At 42.7% G+C, this 21,486-nt stretch overlaps 1 protein-coding gene and 1 non-coding gene across 2 annotated transcripts; one reads left to right on the forward strand and one right to left on the reverse strand.

The window, feature by feature from the left end:
- Positions 1–16,210: 16,210 nt before the first annotated feature.
- LOC140663684 (uncharacterized) lies at positions 16,211–16,969 on the reverse strand. The gene has a single exon (XM_072888042.1). The coding sequence runs from the start codon at positions 16,967–16,969 to the stop codon at positions 16,211–16,213; it is 759 nt and encodes a 252-aa protein (XP_072744143.1).
- Positions 16,970–18,863: 1,894 nt separating this feature from the next.
- LOC140664346 (5.8S ribosomal RNA) lies at positions 18,864–19,018 on the forward strand. The gene has a single exon (XR_012046443.1). It is a non-coding gene; the product is annotated as a 5.8S ribosomal RNA (ribosomal RNA).
- The last annotated feature ends 2,468 nt before the right edge of the window (positions 19,019–21,486 follow it).

Raw genomic sequence — 21,486 nt, forward strand, 5'->3', positions numbered from 1 at the left:
AAAAATCGTCAAAGTGGTGATAAGGAAAATCAATTAAAACTACAATATGTTTTCGGAACAAGGTGACTTAGTGATACACGCAAGTCATCTGTAGTAAGCCAATACTGCAAAATTATTTATATTTATAAATCTTTAAAGTAACAATATCGTTAATTATACGTAAGGTAAAGATTTATAAATTTCATTATGTAAATTTTATAAAAAGTTTTTATTTTATATTATTATTTTTTATGTTTTAATATTATACACATACATGTCTTATTATATTAAACATCATTTACTATATTATCAATTATTATATATATCATAACATTATGCACATATATTATTCTTATATTTATATACTTTTATTTCTATATATATTATTTTATTTTAACTTTTACTAAATTACTTTATTATATTACGGTTGTGTAGTTTTATAAGTAAGAAATTAAAATATCTTCTTAAAAAACGAGAAATAAAATATAATTTTCTAATGTAATGCATTATGAAACTATGTATGGTATAAATAAAATATTGAGCATTAAAAAAAGTTGTACAAAGCATTGCATAAATTATTATGAAAATAAAGAAAATTTTTAAAAGATGTAAAAGGAAAAGAAAAAAAAACAAAAGTAAAACAAAAGAAATGTTAATATGTGCACGTATAAAAATAGAAAAAAAAACTAATTTTGAAAACAAAAATTAAAAATAAATTTTATTTTACGTATATTTTAAAGACGGCCATAAGAAAAAGCGAAATACAATGCAATTATAAAGTAACACAATAACGTCTAAAATCTTATCTAAATAAATTCTTTTATTAATAGTTTTGTCATTCTTTCTTAATATTGTAAGTAATAATGTGTAAGTAGATATATATAGAGAGTTCTAATCCAGGGATCTGAGGGGGTTGAGATAAGCGAAGGAACTGATTACCTTACCTCACAGTACTGATATGTCCGAGGGAGGGGAGGTACCAAATGTCCACCCAGATTGAGGGAGAAGGGGGAGGTACCTAAACGTCCCCCAGATTGAGAGGGAAGGAGGGGTACATATGCCTCCGCAGGTGGAGGGAGTGTCCTCTCCGACTGATTGCGGAGGTCTGATGGTGAGAGAGAGGAATGTCAACTGTTATAGATAAAATATTCACCCCATTATTTATCCATAATGTATATTTGCAATAAATAATTAGATTAATATTAATAAATTTTTAATATTCCCATAGTAACGACGCGATAGGCGTTCGCAACGCGGTAGAGAGAGACGGTGCTATAGGCGTTCGCAACGCGGTAGAGGGAGACGGTGTTATAGGCGTTCGCAACGCGGTAGAGGGAGACGGTGCTATAGGCGTTCGCAACGCGGTAGAGGGAAAAGGTGCTATAGGCGTTAGAGGGAGACGGTGCTTTAGGCATTCTATATAGTGTAGGACAAGGAGAGTATGACGTGGTGTGAGAAGGAAGGCGCTGTATGTGTATGACAAGGAGTGCATGATGATGGGAAAAGGAGAGCTTGATAGTAGGAAAAGGAGATATGGGTGCGAGAGAAAGAATAAAAAGGAAGGAAGAGAGCGAGAAGGATAGCGTGTTATGGGGTGCGAGAGAAAGAATAGAGAGAAAGGAGGATAGCGAGAAGGAGAGCGTGTTATGGGGTGCGAGAGAAAGAATAGAGAGGAAGGAAGAGAGCGAGAAGGATAGCGTGTTATGGGGTGCGAGAGAAAGAATAGAGAGAATGGAAGATAGCGAGAAGGAGAGCGTGTTATGGGGTGCGAGAGAAAGAATAGAGAGGAAGGAGGATAGCGAGAAAGAGAGCGTGTTATGGGGAGCGAGAGAAAGAATAGAGAGGAAGGAGGATAGCGGAGGCTAAGGCGTACGCGAGAAAAAAGATAATTTTTGTATGTTAAGTTTTTTTTATAATGTTAAATGTTATCTTATTATATATCTTATTATCTAATTTTATCTAATACAGAGGAAGAAGGATGGGATAGATGATGAAGGTGGAAATAAGTAATAAATATATATAAATTTAACATAAATTTTTATTTAAAAAGTGTGTATGTGTATATATATATAAAATGTGTGTGTGTGTTTTAAAATTAAAAATTTAAAAAGATATAAAAATTTTAAAATATAAAAGATATAAAAATTTTAAAAAACTAAAAATCTGTTGGGGCGCCATAGGAACTCGTCATAGCTGCGTCTGTAACAGAAATAAACATTTTTATTAGTACTTTAAAAATATTTAAAATTTGCGCATACTTACATTACGAGGGGCTCCTCTCCGAATAGCCTGCGGAGGCCGAATATATCCACGTACGCACACGGAAAGTATGCGTCGTAATTTCGGCTTCTGGGACTCTCACACCACAAATCGTCACACTCGGCGCGCGCTCTCTCTCTCTCCCGCACCCAGTGTCTCCTATTCTTGTGCGCGATGTTAATATATCCAGGGATCGGATACTTATTTATCCAGAAAATCTATGAAAAATTAATAAATATAAATATATTATGATAAGATATATTCGGCAATGAGAGCCCATGCGCGGATGTTGATGCGTAAAGAAATTAATTCTTTTCACGAAAGAATTTTTAATTAGTCGATGCGTAAAGAAACTGCGTAAAGGAACTGCGTAAAGAAATTAATTCTTTTCACGAAAGAATTTTTAATTAGTGCACAGAGCACATATTTAGATTCTCATTTTTGAGAATTCTAAAAACCCCTCTATACCCCCCTAAAGAGATGTAGACGAGAAAAAAAAACCGGGCCGAAGTCGCTGAATCGGGAATTGAACCCGAGTCTTTCGCTTGCCGGGCGACTGCTCTTACTACTGAGCTATTCAGTCAATTAGACAAATAGACAAGAGAAGTATCGGTGTGGGGCTGAATAGCTCAGTGGTAAGAGCAGTCGCCCGGCAAGCAAAAGACTCGGGTTCAATTCCCGATTCAGCGACTTCGCCCCGATATTTTTTCTCGTCTACATCTCTTTAGGAGGGTATAGAGGGGTTTTTAGAATTCTCAAAAATGAGAATCTAAATATGTGCTCTGTGCACTAATTAAAAATTCTTTCGTGAAAAGAATTAATTTCCTTACGCAGTTTCTTTACGCATCAACATCCGCGTATGGGCTCTCATTGCCGAGTATATCTTATCATGTTTGTAAATATTGGAGCCGTATATATTTTCAAATTATAAATATATTATAAATAAAAAAGCGTATAAAATAATAATAATAAAAACTACTCACATCTCCGAATAAAATGTTTATAAACGCCTGGAACAGGGCGCGGGCCAAATCTTGCGCTCGCCGAAGTAACCGGCGGCGAGTGTACCGGCAAGCAATCCCCTCAGGAACACAATGGTTGCGAAAGCCGTCTCGAACATCGCCTGCATGAACGCGACTACTTGCGACATTTTTTTTGTTTTTTAACAAAATACGCTCACTGCACCACAGTCAGACACGTTATGCCAGCTCCAACGAAGTTAGACAACGTCTGGAGAAAAAAAAGTAGGGGATGTATAGCAGCATCTAGGCTTAAATTACGCAGCGAGGTCGATAGGCAAAAGATCCTTTGAGCCTTTTCAGTTTTTTTCAACACATGTGTGTGTATTAAATGAGTTATGTACAAGTCGCTTTCTTCTTTCTTCTAAAAATTCTTTTCTTCTTAATCTTTTTATCAGTAGCAGTCTCACTTTTCGAAGATGCTTTATTTCCGGAACATCAGGATATTCAAATTGCATAAGTTCTATATCGGTATTTTCCTTGACCACATAAAAAATCTATTTCGTCACGAATCTTGAAAAACAGTTTTAGCGATCTTGTATAAGTCTTTGGTAAACCAATTTCACGATTTTGTAAAAATTGCACTACAGAATTCATGGCACTATCGAAGGCGTTGTAGTTTATGCGATACTAAACTATTCAAAGTACTGTGAGCAATTTTTTAATATCGCAAAACGTAATGAGGAGGGGATCCCTACGTGCTTTCTCGAGCGCCGTGTGTGGCTGCCGTATGATGAAATCGATTCAAATATTCGATTACAAATGTATACGACGATTCAAATATTCGGTTACAAATGTATACGACAAAGCATGAGATATAAATTTTTACTAAATGAAAACATATACAGAACGCCAACAGTATGGATGTTTGCGCTAAAGAATAACGTTTCGCATAGTGGGTGGGCATTATCATGTATATTTAATTTGATTATAAATATAATCAGGCGTTCTATAGTACGATGTGGTGTAAAAATGAAGGTGCTGTATGTGTAGGACAAGGAGTGTATGATGATAAGAAAAGGAGAGCATGATGGTAGGAAAAGGAGATATGGGTGCGAAAGAATAGAGAGAAAGGAGAGGGCGCATGGTGAGAGAAAGAATAGAGAGGAAGGACAGCGCGCATGGTGAGAGAAAGAATAGAGAGGAAGGAGAGCGCGCATGGTGAGAAAAGGACAGCGCTATAGGCGTAGGACAAGGAGAGTATGATGTGTAAGGAAAGGAGAGAGCATGATGGTAAAGAAAGAAGGTGACAGTAAAAGAAATATAAATGTATAAAAATTCCAAATTTATTTAAAATTAAAAAAATTTAATTACAGAATATAGAAAATAATACTTGAACTATAGTTTTTTAATGTAAATATGGGTTGATTGAACCTTCATGATGATGATTCGACCACCAATTGAATATTTTAAATACATTTTGTAAAGCGCAATTTCGTACATGTCTATCGCAACGCAGAGTAGCATCTAATTTATCTAAAGCAGGAACGTCATCATAGTCGTTATCCAATGTCTCGATAATAAGACCGATTCTCGCATCGTCTTCCAGTAAATTTGCCAACCATTCTCGTTTTTCATGTCCTTTGACATACACTCGAGAAGATGTATCATTCAACGTCACAGCCTCAGTGATTAAACGTTTAGCCATGTAGTATGGAACGTTTCCATCTTCCCATTGCAGATTGTGATGTTTTCCAACCAACCATGCAACCTGAGATCTCTCAGACCTCGTGAGCAAACGGAATGGTGTAAGACTCGTAAAAATATAATGAGACAGTACAGATCCTTGAGTCAGAATCGCAATTTCTTTCACGATAAATTTTTTATTGATAATAAATCCTTGAAGATCCACAAATGTTGGCACAACCATAATGAAGAGATATTAGCAAGAACTACGACGACGAACAACTGACGTTAATCATCGAGTATCGCAAGTTTTTATGTTATATGATCCGGTATGCGATTCTCCAATTTCGTTTACAGAAGATTCGACCGTTGGTTGGTTGATAAGACGAGCGTTCCTGCTCGTGCTGATTCATGTAATTTTACGTACTACGTTTGTTAGAGGATTGTATTCGACAACGCGATCATGCAAAATGAGACAATAAGTGGTAGTGTTTACCGGCACATTTTTCTTACAATCAAATTCTATTCTTACGTCTACGGTAGCATTTTTCACCGATTCGTTTTGTCGAGAATAATCGATGATTACAAACGGACCGTAAAGTAGAAACAGTGAGACGGTGAGACTCGGTTCGAGGTACTCGTATCCGTAATAGTTTTTGCAGAAACGCGCGTACGTGTCGTATAGAATCGACCATCTGTTTTTATCGAAATCCAGATTCATGTCGTCGTACGGATAACATTCCGAGTTCAGATAAAGTTTCACGTTTGTTAATTTGCAGTCGTCGAATTTACTCATATCCTCGAGCATAATATTCTTCCGGCCTGTCTGCAGAGCAAAGATAACGTATCGTGGTTTCTCCAGCTGAGTCGCGGTCTTAATAGCCCACGAATGCTTGGTTGTACGCTGCAAGAGCGGAAACTCGTACAGATCCCACGAGCGAAAACCCATGCTGAGGTAGCGTCCGCTTTCCAGAGCGCGCAGCATAGACAGCTTCTTAATTTCACTCAACAGCACATGTGGCATTGTATCTTGAATATGTTGATGACAGGCTCCACCGCCGAAGCTTCAACCAGACAATTATCATTGCGCGATCGTATTAAGATCAACTCGTGACGAGCGTTAATTACTATACGTTTATAATCCTCGCAAAATCCCAATAACATGTAGAGCGGTACGCAAAAATTGAAGTGTCCATTCACAGTAGTTGGATCACTCCAGCCAGCATTTCTCATAATCACGCTTCTATCGGATTATATTGTTACATAGTTTTTGAGCATACTTGTTATTCCCACGTTTCTGTTGCGATCAATCTCCACGCCATTGAGTTCGTATCGAATCTCGTCAAACATGAATGCTACGCAATTATTTTGCAGTACCACATTAGATCCGTCAGTTGGATTGTTTATCTTCAATTCTCCCTCGATGTATAAGAAACTCTCGTACGGCAATGTATACAGATCCTGTTGTTGTATGGGTATTCTTATCTCGTCACTGTGTCCGAACGTTGTGTTGGCGAATGGGTTGTATGCGTGAGTCTCAATCTTGACGATGCGATCGTCAAAGATCGGTTCGTCCGCGATGTTGAGAATGTCAGTCATCGTTCAAATGTTTCGCACCGCGAATCCCAAAGATTGTAAAAACGTAACGTTTGATGCGTTTAATTTCTTTTTCTTAGCGCAAGATGATTGCGTATTAGCAAATCTCGATGTTGTTGTTGTTGTCGCGGGCGTCGTAAAAATTGTGTTGTCTCTCACGTCTTTCGATCCGTTCAGCACGAGCATCACACGCTAATTTTGCCGCCGTCGTAAATGCACTCTAATGGTAATCTCTTCTCCTCGAAAATCGAGTAATCGTCCTACCTGATCGACAACGAGTAACGTTAAATCCGTAATGCTCCGTACGATGATCGGTAGGTAAATGATGTGCGCCGGTGTTTCCGATATCTTATATCCTGGTGGTACTCTTGGTGAAAATTCATGTATCGTATGAACGAGTTTACCGTTGTTGTACGCACCCGCGGTGACATCACATTCGACGCGGATAATGTTCACGTTGATAATGTTAATCGGCACGTCCGACTCATACCATTTTCGCGGCTGCAGTATACGGTTCGAGAATCCTAGCAGCGATCCAATGTTGTTAGGCTTACTAAAATTTATTCTGTAGGCGCATTTAATCTCGCTTCGCGTCGTATTGTAATTAGCGCGGAGCACTATCGGCCATTCTTCAGCCTCAAAGTCATCGTCGTCAGTTTGTTTTTTATCACCATCACGAACTGTGTGTTGCGAACGTTTTCGTGAAATTGTTTTTTTCAAAAATTCATGTATCGCTTGCAGCTCGTACGATCCCTCGGAAATCGTAATTTCCGCATCGTCTTTGCCAAAGTAAAATTTATTATTCGAGGAATTCACGTTCGATATCGTGTGATAACTCTCAAAATCCGCTAGACCGAGTTCGTATTCACCATCGCTTAAATTTACGGTGGGCGAGTAATTTGCCGCGAGAACGCTGCTCTTCCCAGTCAGCGTGAATGTCATAGACATGTTGACTAAACTGTTTAATGAATACTAAATTAAATAGCGCAATGTATGTCTTTAAATTCGCGTGCATCGACCGCTCGGAGAAACTGCAAGCACAATAGAGCGTAGGACAAGGAGAGTACGACGTGGTGTAAGAAGGAAGGCGCTATAGGCGTAGGACAAGGAGAGCATGATGGTGGGAAAAGGGCAGCGCTATAGGCGTAGGACAAGGAGAGTATGATGTGTAAGGAAAGGAGAGAGCAAAGGAGAAGGCTGCAGTAAAAGAAATATAAACGTAACTTATTAAGATATTAAAAGTATTCTTGACACATTTCCAATATAATAGCTCAGATTAACTACGCATTTCGATTAAAAAAATATATAAATGTAACTTATTATATAATATACAGGAAGAAGGATAGGATAGGATTTTATAAAGAAGATACATAGCGATATATATGTTTAATATATATAATTTTTATTCAAAATGTGTTTTCATACATATAATGTGTATGTGTTAAAATTTAAATTCGCGTACATCAACCGTTCGGAGAAACTGCAAGCATAATTGTCCGCAGACGCTTTGATTATAAGTTTGATAGGATGTGTGATTATAATCTATTTTTGCCACATTTAAATATCGTACCAATTCATTCGGCGGGCGAAGATTACCCAAACTGTCAAAATATATAGCGCGATTCCCCCTATTTGCATACGCTTCTCAGTGAGTACCCGAGCCTTTAGCGTTATCCAAATTTATGATGCCGCTCTCGTTTCGATATATACCGCCGATCGGTAATGAGTCACGCATAAAAACACCTCTAAAATACGGAATGCGCATATGTTTTGCTAGTTGCAGCAGTTGTATGTTGGTAGTTGCACCCTCTGGCATTTTCAGTGTCTCTTTGACGTTTTTTTTTCTTCTCATTGAGACTCCTCGTCCGTATTTGTATGGCGCGAGATACAATCCGCGACCTTCCATGGCGCGATTGTGACGTAGCATCTCTTGAAACTGACGTTGTGTAGCTTTTCCGTCGTTTACCATCTTTGCTACACCAGCCGCTCCACCAATCAGAGATCCGAGAGCACCCAACACTGGTAGAATCGGTAATACGCCCCCGCGTTTCGCTACCGGAAGTATTCGTTTTTTCGTAATCTTTTTCTTCGTCGACGACTTTTTTATCCCCATACCCATTTTCGTCTTTGCTTTCATGACCGTCCAAACGGCCGTGGCGGCTGCTCTTTCACCAAAATTCGAATCTTTCGCTGTAATACGTTCTCGCGCCCTTGCAGCTAGTATACGATCCGCTACGTGTCGTTCGCCGAGATCGTTGCTTCGCGAGTAAGCTAAATCGTGTTCACGACACGCGACATCCAATGGGTTGATGCCTCGATCACCTCTAGTCAATCGTTTTTGTAAACGAGTTTTCGGTCCGCAAAACTGATATCCAGGAATATGTAATTCGATAAGAAGTGCGTTTATCGCGCGATTCAACAGATCACAGCCTCTTATGATTTTCGCTGACATTCGTAACAATCTTTTATCATCGGCGCTGGACCGTCAATGTACATTTGTTGCCACGGTCGATTGTAATGTTCGAAACAGCGACGATAGGTCTGAACCTCCGAATCCGCCTTTATGTATTCCGGAAGTTTGTCCCACAGACGTTCCACGTAACGACCAAACTGCTTCAATAAAATAATCTTCGGTATATATCGTAACTGTTCTAAGGTAAGGTTGAGAATATCACAGTCATCCGACAGTGAAAAAAACATGTTGATACTGAGCGGTTTCGATTTGATGCGCATCTATAAATAGGCTCTCCTCCCACTCCTCCTCCTCAGAAAGTATTGTTAAGTCTGATTAGCCAAGTCATGCGATTCGTGCTACAACTAACGGTAATTAAAGTAACAAATTTTGACAATAGGCTAATGCCTGAAAAAGAAATACACAAACATGGAAAAATGTTACCGAATACAATACGCGGTCTCATTTGCGGCCCTTCGAATTGTGGTAAAACTAACTTGTTGATAAGCTTGATAGAAAGTCCAAACGGCATACGCTTTGAAAATTTATACATATATTCACAATCGCTTCAACAACCAAAATATCAATATTTGGAAAATTTACTATCATCGATAGATGAAATTGGTTACTTTACGTTCTCTAATAACAGCGATGTCATTCCATCGAGAGAGGCGCTTCCGAATTCTGTTTTTATCTTTGATGACGTGGCATGTGACAAGCAAGATACGATAAGAGAGTACTTCTCAATGGGTCGACACTCAAGCGTCGATTATTTCTATCTCTGTCAAACGTATGCTAAAATACCCAAGCATCTTATACGCGACAATGCTAATCTGTTGATCTTATTTAAACAAGACGGTACAAACTTACGACATGTGTACAGCGATCATATAAATACTGACATGTCATACGATGATTTTAGCGCGTTATGTCAAAAATGTTGGCAGCACAAGTATGGATTTCTAGTAATTGACAAAGACAGTTCAATGAGCAATGAACACTACAGAAGAGGTTTTAATGAATTTGCGGTAAAATGATCAGTTGCTATCGAAACATTGACAGAGCAACGTCTACATAAAAAAAACATGAGTGATAACAGTGATCGTGAAAAGATTGCGCGAAAAATTGCACAGACGAGCGAGTCAATTCGCAAAAATTATCGCACGTTAATAACTGACAAAATTGAGGAAGATGTAGCCTTAGAGAAACAGTTTAAGCCGATTAGCGAGCCTCTAAAACAGCTTGTTCAAAATACCATCGATGTAGAATCCGACGTATCGAAAATCGAGCCGTTTGATATACTCGAAAAAGACCATGTGGAAAAGAAAATTATTAAAGTTAAAAAACGACCAAAAATCTCATTGAATGATTTGAGCTCAAAGCAAAAACGATTAAATGTCTCATTAAATGATATGCCGATAACTTCTACACCGAATCAAAGACGAACGATACCGGACACATCTACTCAGATAGAAATTGCGTAACCGCGTCAATTATCGTACGAGCAACCACCCGCCGAAGAAATTTTTAAAACTACATCCGATTCGTTAGTTACAACAGTTCAACGTGAATTGCAAACGTCCGCAGGTGTAAACATATTTCGAGAGCATTTAGGTTCACTCGGACAAAAATATATACTAACTTTTATGAATCAAGATAAAGATAAAGCTATGGATTATGTGTATGGCATTAAGTTTTCTAACGATGGAATAATCCTCGGTGATAAACACGTAGACAAAAATGATAATATAATTATCAATGAAGTAAAATATACGGGAACGCCGGGTCTCTATGAATTAATTTTCAAAAAAATCCCCGATGATGAAATATACACCGAAGATAATTTGCTTAAATATAAAAGTATATTACTAGCGACGAATGCGCATAAACGTGCGAACAAAGCACATAATCCAGTATTAGGGACTAAAGGATATAAGTATAAAAATGTAATTGCACCGTTATTTTCTAGCAGAAAAGCTGGAAAAGGTATACTACCGCGCGCTAAACGACAATAAGATCGACTACGTGCATTGGAACGATCCAAACGAGTTGGTAGATCGTCTGCGATTATTGGATGCTTCGCGTCGAGCCGGTAATAATGCTCACGACAATGAAATTATGTCGATTATCGAAGAACCTCGCGAAGATGGTCTTATTATAAATTGAATGATGTCTCGACAAAACTAATCAGTCGATCAGCGTCGCGTGACACTTTACGAAGCGTCGGAAAAAATGCCTATCAACAAATTTGGCTTATTCGATTCAAGAAATGATGCAACCGGTACAAACGGCTCTTGGGATAGATTGGTAAAAAGTTATGTGCACGAAAACGCTTTGTGTCGCGTCGTTACAGACTTCGATGCGAGGTCGCGTAAGATTCGTTGTGTAGCGCAACCTGAGGCTGACACCGATGCCGTCAACAAATTGTACGTGCAGTCCTGCGTTAAAAGATTAATGAATCGACAGAAAAAATCAGGCGAGAAGCTTACTTCGCTTGAGAAGAACGTGCGAGCATTACAGATTGCGCTAAACAAACTTCAACGCGCGGCTAACGCTAACTCAGAGACAGCTATCAACCTGAATGAGCATCAGTGAACGGGTTAGGAGCGGCTATCGAACGGCTAAAGAACAGCTACGAAGGATTATCGAACGGCTGCGAACAATTATCGAACAGCTACGAAGAATTACCGAACTGCTATCTAATTACAATGAGTGGCAGTGGTAGTGAACGAGGCTATCAGCATCTCAAGGAGGACTGCGAACGAGGCTACGAACGGGTCAAAAGCGGCTACGAACGAGTCAAAAACGACTGTGAAAAAGGCTGCGAACGGGTCAAGAACGATTTTCGAATAGGTGAAGGACGACGGTGAACAACGCAAGAACGGATTAAGAACGGGTCAGAAAACGCGAAAAAAACGGAACTTAAAGAACGGTTATTAAAGGATGATAAACGAAAATGAGTGATAAAAAAGCAAACAACAAACGACCATTGAGAAAAACTGACAAAGCAAAGAATCGACATAGTTTGGAAAGGCGGCAGTTGGTAAACGAATTGCACGCGCCAGCGAGAAAAAATTTTCCCCGAAGACACGTCATAGTGCGGGGATACGATGATCTGTGGTAAGCCAATATCGTCGAGATGCGTCCGTATGCTCGAGTCAACAAGGGATACAATTACATACTCACTGTTATCGATGTGTTGAGCAAGTATGCGTGGGTCGTACCGCTCAAGAGTAAAGGTGGAAGCAAGACGGCCGATGCGATTGCAGAGATAATTCGAGACGATGCGAGATGTCCGAAAAATTTTCAAACCGATCAAGGAAAAGAATTTTACAATGCAAATGTACAAAACCTCATGAAGAAACACAATATTAATCATTATTCGACATATTCCGTCATAAAAGCCTCGATCGTGGAACGCTTCAATCGTACTTTGAAAAATAAAATGTGGAAAATGTTTACGCTCAATGGAAACTACAAGTGGATCGACGAACTATCGAGACTCGTTGAAGAGTACAACACGCAAAAACATCGTACTATCGGTATGAGACCTGTCGATGTTATTCCAGCCGTCGCAGAAAAACTTTTAAATACGGTGTACAGCAACGTAAAGATTGCGGCGCCGGCGAAATTTAAAATAGGCGATTCGGTGCGCGTGAGTAAATTCAAGACTTTATTCGAAAAAGGTGAGTGGGAGTCATTTGACCACGTTGTTATTGACCACAGATACTTTTGACCACGTTGCATTTGACCACGTTGCTTTTGACCACGTTGCATTTGACCACGTTACGATTGACCACGCGTTGCATTTGACCACGTTGCGATTGACCACGCGTCGCAATTGACCACGTTACAATTGACCACGTTGCGATTGACCACGTTACTATTGACCACAGTAGTGATATAATGAGGTTTCTAACTCGGGAGCTCGAGGGGGTGCGGGGGCGGGGGGGACCCGTGGGCACGGGGGGGATGACGTCACGCAGGTCCGCGATGCGGTTTGTAGACGCGGGGTACGCGGGGATGGGGGAGAGGTCCGCGACACAGCTGTAGGCCGCGACGCGGTTTGTAGACGCGGGGTACGCGGGGAGGGGGGAGAGGTCCGCGATACAGCTGTAGGTCCGCGACGGAGCCGGTAGACGAGGGGATTGCGGAGAGGGAAGAGAGGTCCGCGATGCAGCCGGTAGACGAGGGGATTGCGGAGAGGAGAGAGAGGTCCGCGGCGCGGCCGGTCGACGAGGGGTTTGCGGAGAGGGAAGAGAGGTCCGCGAGTAGGGAGATGGATAGAGAGAGACAGCGCGATAGGCGTTTGCAACGCGGTAGACGGAGACGCGTGGTATAGGATAGGATAAGGAGAGCGCTATGCGCATTGTACATAGCGTAGGACAATGAGAGCATGATGTGGTGGGAAAAGGAGAAGATTACAATAGGAAGATAGCGTGAGAGAGAAAGAATGAGGATGAGGGGAAAGGATAGCGGGAACGCGATAAGACGGAGGCTAAGGCGTACGCGAAAACGCAGATTAAATTTTTTTTTTATATTATAATATTATTATTATATATTATTATTATATATTATATTATTATTATTATTACTAATTATATATATTAAATATAATCTAATCAATACTAAGTGGAGGAGGAAGAAGGATGAGATAGATAATGAAGGCGCAAAACATATACACATATTTATCATAAACAAAATATTTAATTATAAAAATGTGTATTATTATACATATAGTGTGTGTGTGTGTGTATGTGTGTGTGTATGTGTGTGTGTATGTGTGTGTGTGTGTGTGTGTGGCTGTGGATGTGGGTGTGGGTGTGGGTGTGGGTGTGGATGTGGGTGTGTGGGTGTGGATGTGTGTGTGTGTGTGTGTGTTTTAAAAAATATAAAAGATATAATATAAAAAATATTAAAAAATCGAAAATATAATATAAAATATAAAATATAAAAAGATATGAAATATAATATATAATATATAAAATATAAAATATAAAAAGGTAAAATATAAAGAAGAAAAAACTAAAAATTAGTTGGAGAGAGGCGGAGGGGGAACTCGCGACGGCTGCTTCTGTAACAGAAAAAAAATGAACATTTATATTAGTACCTTAAAAAATACACAAACTTTTGAGCGTATTATGTAGAGATACTTACAGTACGAGGGGCTTCTCTCTGAACAATCTGCGGAGACAGAAAATGTCCACGTACAGATGAGGGAAGAACCCGTCTAAGAGGCGAGCACGGGGGGGGCCATCGCCCCACAAATCCTCATATTCCGCATATTCGCGGTTGAAGGTCCGCCACCGACGCACCTCTTTCATGTGCGCAATGTTGATATACCCCGGGATGAGGTTGTGGTAACATAGATATTCCTGTAAAAGAAAAAACATAAATATATTATAAATAAAAAAGCATATAAAATAATAATAAACATTACTTTCATCACCAAGTGGGATGTGGTAGCACCGATATTGGTAACACTGTAAAAGATAAAAGTGTATAAATATAAATATATTATAAATAAAAAAGCGTATAAAAATAATAAAAACTACTTACATCCTCGAACAGTACATCCAACAATGCTCGGAATAGGTTGCGAGCCAAATTTTTAACCCAGCGAAGTGCACGGCGATGGCTTCGCCTGCCAACCCCTTCGGAAAGCCAAAGGCGACGGTACCCCGTCTCGAACATCGCGTCAAGAAATGCCATAACTTGCGACATTTTTTAAATCTTTATAAAATAAACTGCACTTCACAAATCAACTCACAGGATCACAGTCAGATACTTTATGCTAGTTCCAGCGAGAGTTAGGTAACGTCTCGGTAAAAAAATGAGTAGGGGATCTGCATGACATAAGAGTTAGCAACAAATGCTTACTCTTCACAGCTGACAAAAAAAAATTAAAAGCTGACGCGGACTGTCGCTCCACATAGCATTCATACAGATAATTATAATTATAATTAAATAGCGACACAATCAAATAAGCATCAGACATCTATTGAAACATTGATCAACATGGATCTAAACATTGATTAACATCGATCTAAACATGTTTAAACCTTATTATACATCAAATAAATATCTTAATATCCTGACTTGAAATATAATACCAGATGCAGCTGCACCATGAAATATAATATTCACCACACAGATGTATACATGGCTAAGAGATATAATACTTGCTACAGATTGATCCAACCACATCAAACAAATATCTATCGAACCACTATCGTACATCAAACGAACATCTATCGAACATCAAACGAACATCTATCGAACCACTATCGAACCACTATCATACATCAAACGAACATCTATCGAACCGCGATGAACATCTATCGTACATCAAACGAACGTCGATCAACATCAAACGAACATCTATCGTACATCAAACGAACGTCGATCAACATCAAACGAACATCTATCGTACATCAAACGAACGTCGATCAACATCAAACGAACGTCGATCAACCTCAAGCGAACCATGAACGACATGAATTTTAATATTTTTTCGCGTTTAAAGATGTCAAATATTCCACGCCCATTGTCTGCTAAAATGCAGACTAATAGAAAAATGCATCACGTACTGTAATATAATACATGCTACAAGGAGAGGATAAAAAAGATAACACACATGTATTGTAACAATAGTTTATTATAAATATGGATTGATCGAACCTTTATGATGATGATTCGACCAATTGAATAATTTAAATACATTTTGTAAAGCACAATTTCGTACATGTCTATCGCAACGCAGAGTAGCATCTAATTTATCTAAAGCAGAAACGTCATCATAGTCGTTATCCAATGTCTCGATAATAAGACCGATTCTCTCATCGTCTTCCAATAAATTTGCCAACCATTCTCGTTTTTCATGTCCTTTTACACTCGAGAAGATGCATCTTTCAACGTCACGGCGTCAGTGATTAAACGTTTGGCTCTGTAGTACGGAATGTTTCCATCTTCCCATTGCAGATTGTGATGTTTTCCAATCAACCATGCAACTTGAGATCTCTCAGATCTCGTGAGCAAACGGAATGGTGTAAGACTCGTAAAAATATAATGAGAGAGAACAGAGCCCTTTGTCAGAATCGCAATTTCTTTCACGATAAACATTCCTCCAACGATAAATCCTTGGAGATCCACAAACGTTGGCACAACCATAATGAAATGATATTGGTGAGAACTATGACGGACAACTAATGTCGATCATCGAGTATCGCCAGTTTTATAATGTTATAATGTTATAACATTGGAGGGGATTATTCCTGATTCATGTAATTTTGCGGACAACATTTGGCAACGGGTTATATTCGACAATGCGATCGTGCAAGATGAGGCAATATGCGGTAGTATTTGCGGGTACATCTAACTTACATTCAAATTCTATTCTTACGTCCACGGTAGCATTTTTGACAGACTCGTTTTGTCGCGAGCAGTCAATGACTGTGAGAGGACCGCACTCTAGAAATTTTGCCATGGTAAATAATACATTATCATTATTGCATCCGTAATGAGATTTACGAAAACGCGCATACATGTCGAATAGGATAGCGTATCTCTTTTTATCAAAATTTAAATCATCATACGGATAAAAATCAGAGTTCAGATAGAGTTTAACGTTTGTCAATTTGCAGTCATCAAATTTGGTAATATCTTTCGACGCGACATTTTTTCTATTAGTCTGTAGTGCAAAGATTACGTATCGCGGTTTCTCCAGCTGAGAGGCAGTTTTCACAGTCCACGAATGCTTAGTCGTACTGTGTAGCATAGGAAATTCGTATAGATCCCACGAGCGGAAACTCATGTTCAAGTATCTACCGCTCTCCAACGCTCGTAGCAAGGACAGTTTACTAATTTCGCTCAATATTACGTGAGGCATACGCCATTGTATTTTGTGTAATTCAATCTCAGCTTCAGCAGCCTGAGCTCCAAATAGACAATTGTAGTCGTTGCGTGAACGTATTAAAATCAATTCATGACGAGCGTTAATTACAACGCGCTTATAATCCTCGCAAAATCCAAGCAACATGTTGAGCGGCACGCAAAAATTGAAGTAACCTTCAGCACCATTATTTTCAACTATATTCCACGCAGCATTGTGCAAGATTTTACTTCTCTCGTGTGTAAAGGAAATGTAGTTTTTAATCGTGCAAGTTATTCCAACGTTTCTGTTGCGATCAATTTCCACACCGTTGAGTTCATATCAAAGTTCATCAAACATGAATGCAACGCAATTATTTCCCAATATCATTAGTTCATCCTTTTTTCTTATCGTCAATTTTCCTTCGACGTAAAGGAAGTTTTCGCACGGTAACGTGTACAAATCCTGATGCTGTATAGGTATCCGTATCTCATCGCTATATCCAAGTGTTGTATTTGCGTATGGATTGTACGTATGAGTTTCAATCTTTACTATACGGTCGTCAAAGATCAGTTCGTTTCCAATGTTCAAAATGTCAATTATTTTTTCAATTATTTCGTACGACAAATCCCAAAGACTTTAAAAATTCACGATTCAACGCGCTGAGCTTTTTTTTAGCGTAACCAGACACCTGATTCCTCCTGACTCCTGTACACACCGCCCGTCGCTACTACCGATTGAATGATTTAGTGAGGTCTTCGGACTGGTGCGCGGCAATGTCTCGGCATTGCCGATGTTGCCGGGAAGATGACCAAACTTGATCATTTAGAGGAAGTAAAAGTCGTAACAAGGTTTCCGTAGGTGAACCTGCGGAAGGATCATTAACGTTCCCGGAGGTCCTGCTCCGCGTGGAGGAGTCTTTCTCTCGCTTCGCGGCAGTCGGCGACTGAGTGAATGATGAAAACTAAAATAGGGAAGAGACGACGGACGACACCGCGGACACGACGACGAGAGGACACACGCTTTCTCTCTCTCTCTCCGCGGGTGCGCGTCTCTCTTTCTCTCTCTTTTGCGAACAGAAAACAAAAGGATGAAAATTTCCTTGACGGAATTGACGGAAGGGGAAGAGGAAAGGAGAGGAGGAGCACACGACATCCGAGACCGCTCTCTCCTGCCCTTCTCTTCGTTACGTATCGGCAGACACGGCCGGCGCGTCGCCGCGTTCCGCTCCGCGCGAGATACGCCGGCGACCGCAAGCGCCAGCCCGTCGTCGTGCCTTTACGAACAAAGTCCACAATATTTAATCTCTCTCTTTCCTGCGAAGTGGGGGAAGACGACGAGAGAAGAAAATGCGAATGCTGCGATACGGAGCGAGACGCTTCGCGATCACGCTTTCGGGCACGGCCGCGTATCAACGCGGCCGGCCGGAGCGTCGACTCGACGTTAGCGCGAACCGGTGGTAACCTAAGCACGCACGCACGCACGCGTCCGCGTTGATACGCGCGCCCTCCCCGCGCCAATCGCGTTTATAACAGCGCGATTATGTGCCAGGGGCAGCGGCCGACGCGTTGTCGCGGCGCGTTGTCGTGAGGGCGAGAGGGCGAAGAGAGAAGAGAGAGTTTGTGTAAACTCCTCTTCTCGCCCGACGGTTTATTAAATGAACTTCCGCCCCGGCTCTTTCTTCGCCCTGCTTCCTAACCCCGAATTCTTCGGGCGGTCGGTTGCAGAGAGAGAGGGGAAGAAGAGACGTTCCGATCGCGAAAACACACCATTGTGCCGTAGCCCCCTTCGAACCCTCCTCTAAACCTACCTAGGTGTGTGTGAGGTGTCTCGTAAGGCGGGCGGCGGTCCGCGCGTGCTCGGACGCGCGGCCAGACTGTGCGTGACGATCGAAGAAGCCGCCCGGGTAGGCCCAAAAACCACCCGACGACGACGACGACGTCACTGCCGTTCTCTGCTCTCTCTCTCCTCGAAGAGGAGAAGGGGGCAGCAGACTAAAAGTAAGATTATTGTAACACGGAGCGTTTGATAATGTAAAACGCGACGATAAATGCAAAACGATTACCCTGAACGGTGGATCACTTGGCTCGTGGGTCGATGAAGAACGCAGCTAATTGCGCGTCAACTTGTGAACTGCAGGACACATGAACATCGACATTTCGAACGCACATTGCGGTCCACGGATACAATTCCCGGACCACGCCTGGCTGAGGGTCGTTTAAATAACCCGAAACTGCTTGCGCCTTTCCGCGAGAGAGTCTCACGTATCCCTCTATATATAATAGAGGGACGAGACGATCACGCGCCGACTGGCCACGGCGCGCGCGCGCGCCAAAACTTGCGCGCGTCGTCCGCTGAGCCGTGTCGCGCGTGAGCTCTCGATCGGCGTACGAGCGATCCGTTGGACGTTCGCCCGAGAGAGGAGCCCGGCGGGTGGTATACCCCGCTTGAAAAGCTTGGGGGACCCCCGTTCTCGTCCTCGGCGTCGTCTGAAATGACACCCGGGTTTAAAAAACATTTTACCGGGTGGCGAGGAGGAGACTTGTGTGAGAGAAAGAGTAAGAGAAGAAAGATGAAGAAGAAGAGGTGGCGAAGCGCCCCCGCGCCCAGAGACTTGTCGAATGGAGGAGAGAGGAAAAGGAGGAGGAGGAGGAGGAGAAGGAGAAGAGAAGAGCCCGACCGCGGCGGCGGAGAGAATTTTGCGGTGCGAACGGCCGTGCGCCCGTGGAGAGAAAGAACGAGTCTCGTCTCGTTCATCCCGCGCCGCCGTCTCGCTACCGCCCCCCCGTGTGTCGCCGCTCTCTCACTCGCTATCTCTCTCTCTCTCTCTCTCCAGCTCTCTCACTCAGTCCTCTCGGTGCGCCGGCGGGCCGCTTGCCCCCTTCCTCCGTCGCCGTGATAACGGGACGGAGAAGAGAAGAGAGTATTATACTACGGAGAGCAGCGCGCGTTCGCGGGTGAATCGCGAGCCGACCGCGTGTCCGAGTCCACGAAAATTTTCCTTTTCCGCCACGGAAAAAAAGGATGTCGAATTATTTTGGGACCGGCAGGCGTCGTCGCGTACTCGTTTCGAAATCGATTCGCCCCGAACACTCGAATTATATAAAAAAAGCGCAACAAATAATAATTTTGTTGTAGTTTTTTTTAGTAGCGCACACCTCTAACTCTCTCTCTCTCTCGTTCTCTCGAACTCTGCCGAAAGATTGGGTTCTTTCGTTCTCCGCGCTCTCCTACCCCGCGCATGCGCGGTGCGCCGCTGGCCCCCCTCTCTCACGAGGGCGGAGAATCAAAAGAGAGCGCGCCCGCGCGCAGTATCATTTCGACGACCTCAGAGCAGGCGAGATTACCCGCTGAATTTAAGCATATTATTAAGCGGAGGAAAAGAAACTAACCAGGATTTCCTTAGTAGCGGCGAGCGAACAGGAAAGAGCCCAGCACCGAATCCCGCGGTTCCGCCGCAGGGAAATGTGGTGTTTGGGAGGATCCGCTTATCCCGAGTTGTCGCGTCGCGTCCAAGTCCATCTTGAATGGGGCCACTTACCCGTAGAGGGTGCCAGGCCCGTAGCGACCGGTGCGCGTCTCGGGAGGATCTCTCCTTAGAGTCGGGTTGCTTGAGAGTGCAGCTCTAAGTGGGTGGTAAACTCCATCTAAGGCTAAATACGACCACGAGACCGATAGCGAACAAGTACCGTGAGGGAAAGTTGAAAAGAACTTTGAAGAGAGAGTTCAAGAGTACGTGAAACCGTTCAGGGGTAAACCTAAGAAACCCAAAAGATCGAACGGGGAGATTCATCGTCAGCGGCGCTGGCTTCGCGTCGGTGGGCGATGTCCCGCGGAGTCCTCGCGGCTCGCGCGCGGGCACGCTACCGTGCGTCGATGTCCGGCGCTCGTCGTCGTGCACTTCTCCCCAAGTAGAACGTCGCGACCCGCTGGGTGTCGGTCTACGGCCCGGGTGTGTCGACTGTCGCGTCGCCGGTAAAACGGCACGCGACAAACCCCCGGTCGCCCGGCCGGCTGCTCGGCGGTACGCGCATGGTATCAGGCCGCACTTTGGTGCGTCGAGGCCGTCGCAAGCGCGCGCCACGGTACCCGGAGGTTTGCGGACTTTGCGCCGTCCCCGGTCCTGGCCCGCTGTTGGTTAAAGTACGGATTCACCTTCGACAGGCCCGAGAACGTCTCGCCGCGCGCGCTCCCCGCAAGGGGTGCCGCGCGCGGCAGACCGATACCGGTCGGCGACGCTACTGCTTTGGGTACTCTTAGGACCCGTCTTGAAACACGGACCAAGGAGTCTAACATGTACGCGAGTCATTGGGACTTGTCGCGAGACCTAAAGGCGCAATGAAAGTGAAGGTCGGCCCTGGCCGTCGACCGAGGGAGGATGGGCCGCGTCGCGATGCGGCCTCGCACTCCCGGGGCGTCTCGTTCTCATCGCGAGAAGAGGCGCACCCAGAGCGTACACGTTGGGACCCGAAAGATGGTGAACTATGCCTGGTCAGGACGAAGTCAGGGGAAACCCTGATGGAGGTCCGTAGCGATTCTGACGTGCAAATCGATCGTCGGAACTGGGTATAGGGGCGAAAGACTAATCGAACCATCTAGTAGCTGGTTCCCTCCGAAGTTTCCCTCAGGATAGCTGGCACTCGGCCGTTCCGCACGGAACGCGCGCGAGTCTCATCTGGTAAAGC

The sequence above is a fragment of the Anoplolepis gracilipes genome, chromosome 3 (genome assembly GCF_047496725.1).
Source record: "Anoplolepis gracilipes chromosome 3, ASM4749672v1, whole genome shotgun sequence".
NCBI lineage: Eukaryota > Metazoa > Arthropoda > Insecta > Hymenoptera > Formicidae > Anoplolepis > Anoplolepis gracilipes.

Excerpts from the sequence above, each read along its gene's own strand:
- LOC140663684 (XM_072888042.1), bottom strand. The coding sequence starts at position 16,969 with ATGTTGCTTGGATTTTGCGAGGATTATAAGCGCGTTGTAATTAACGCT.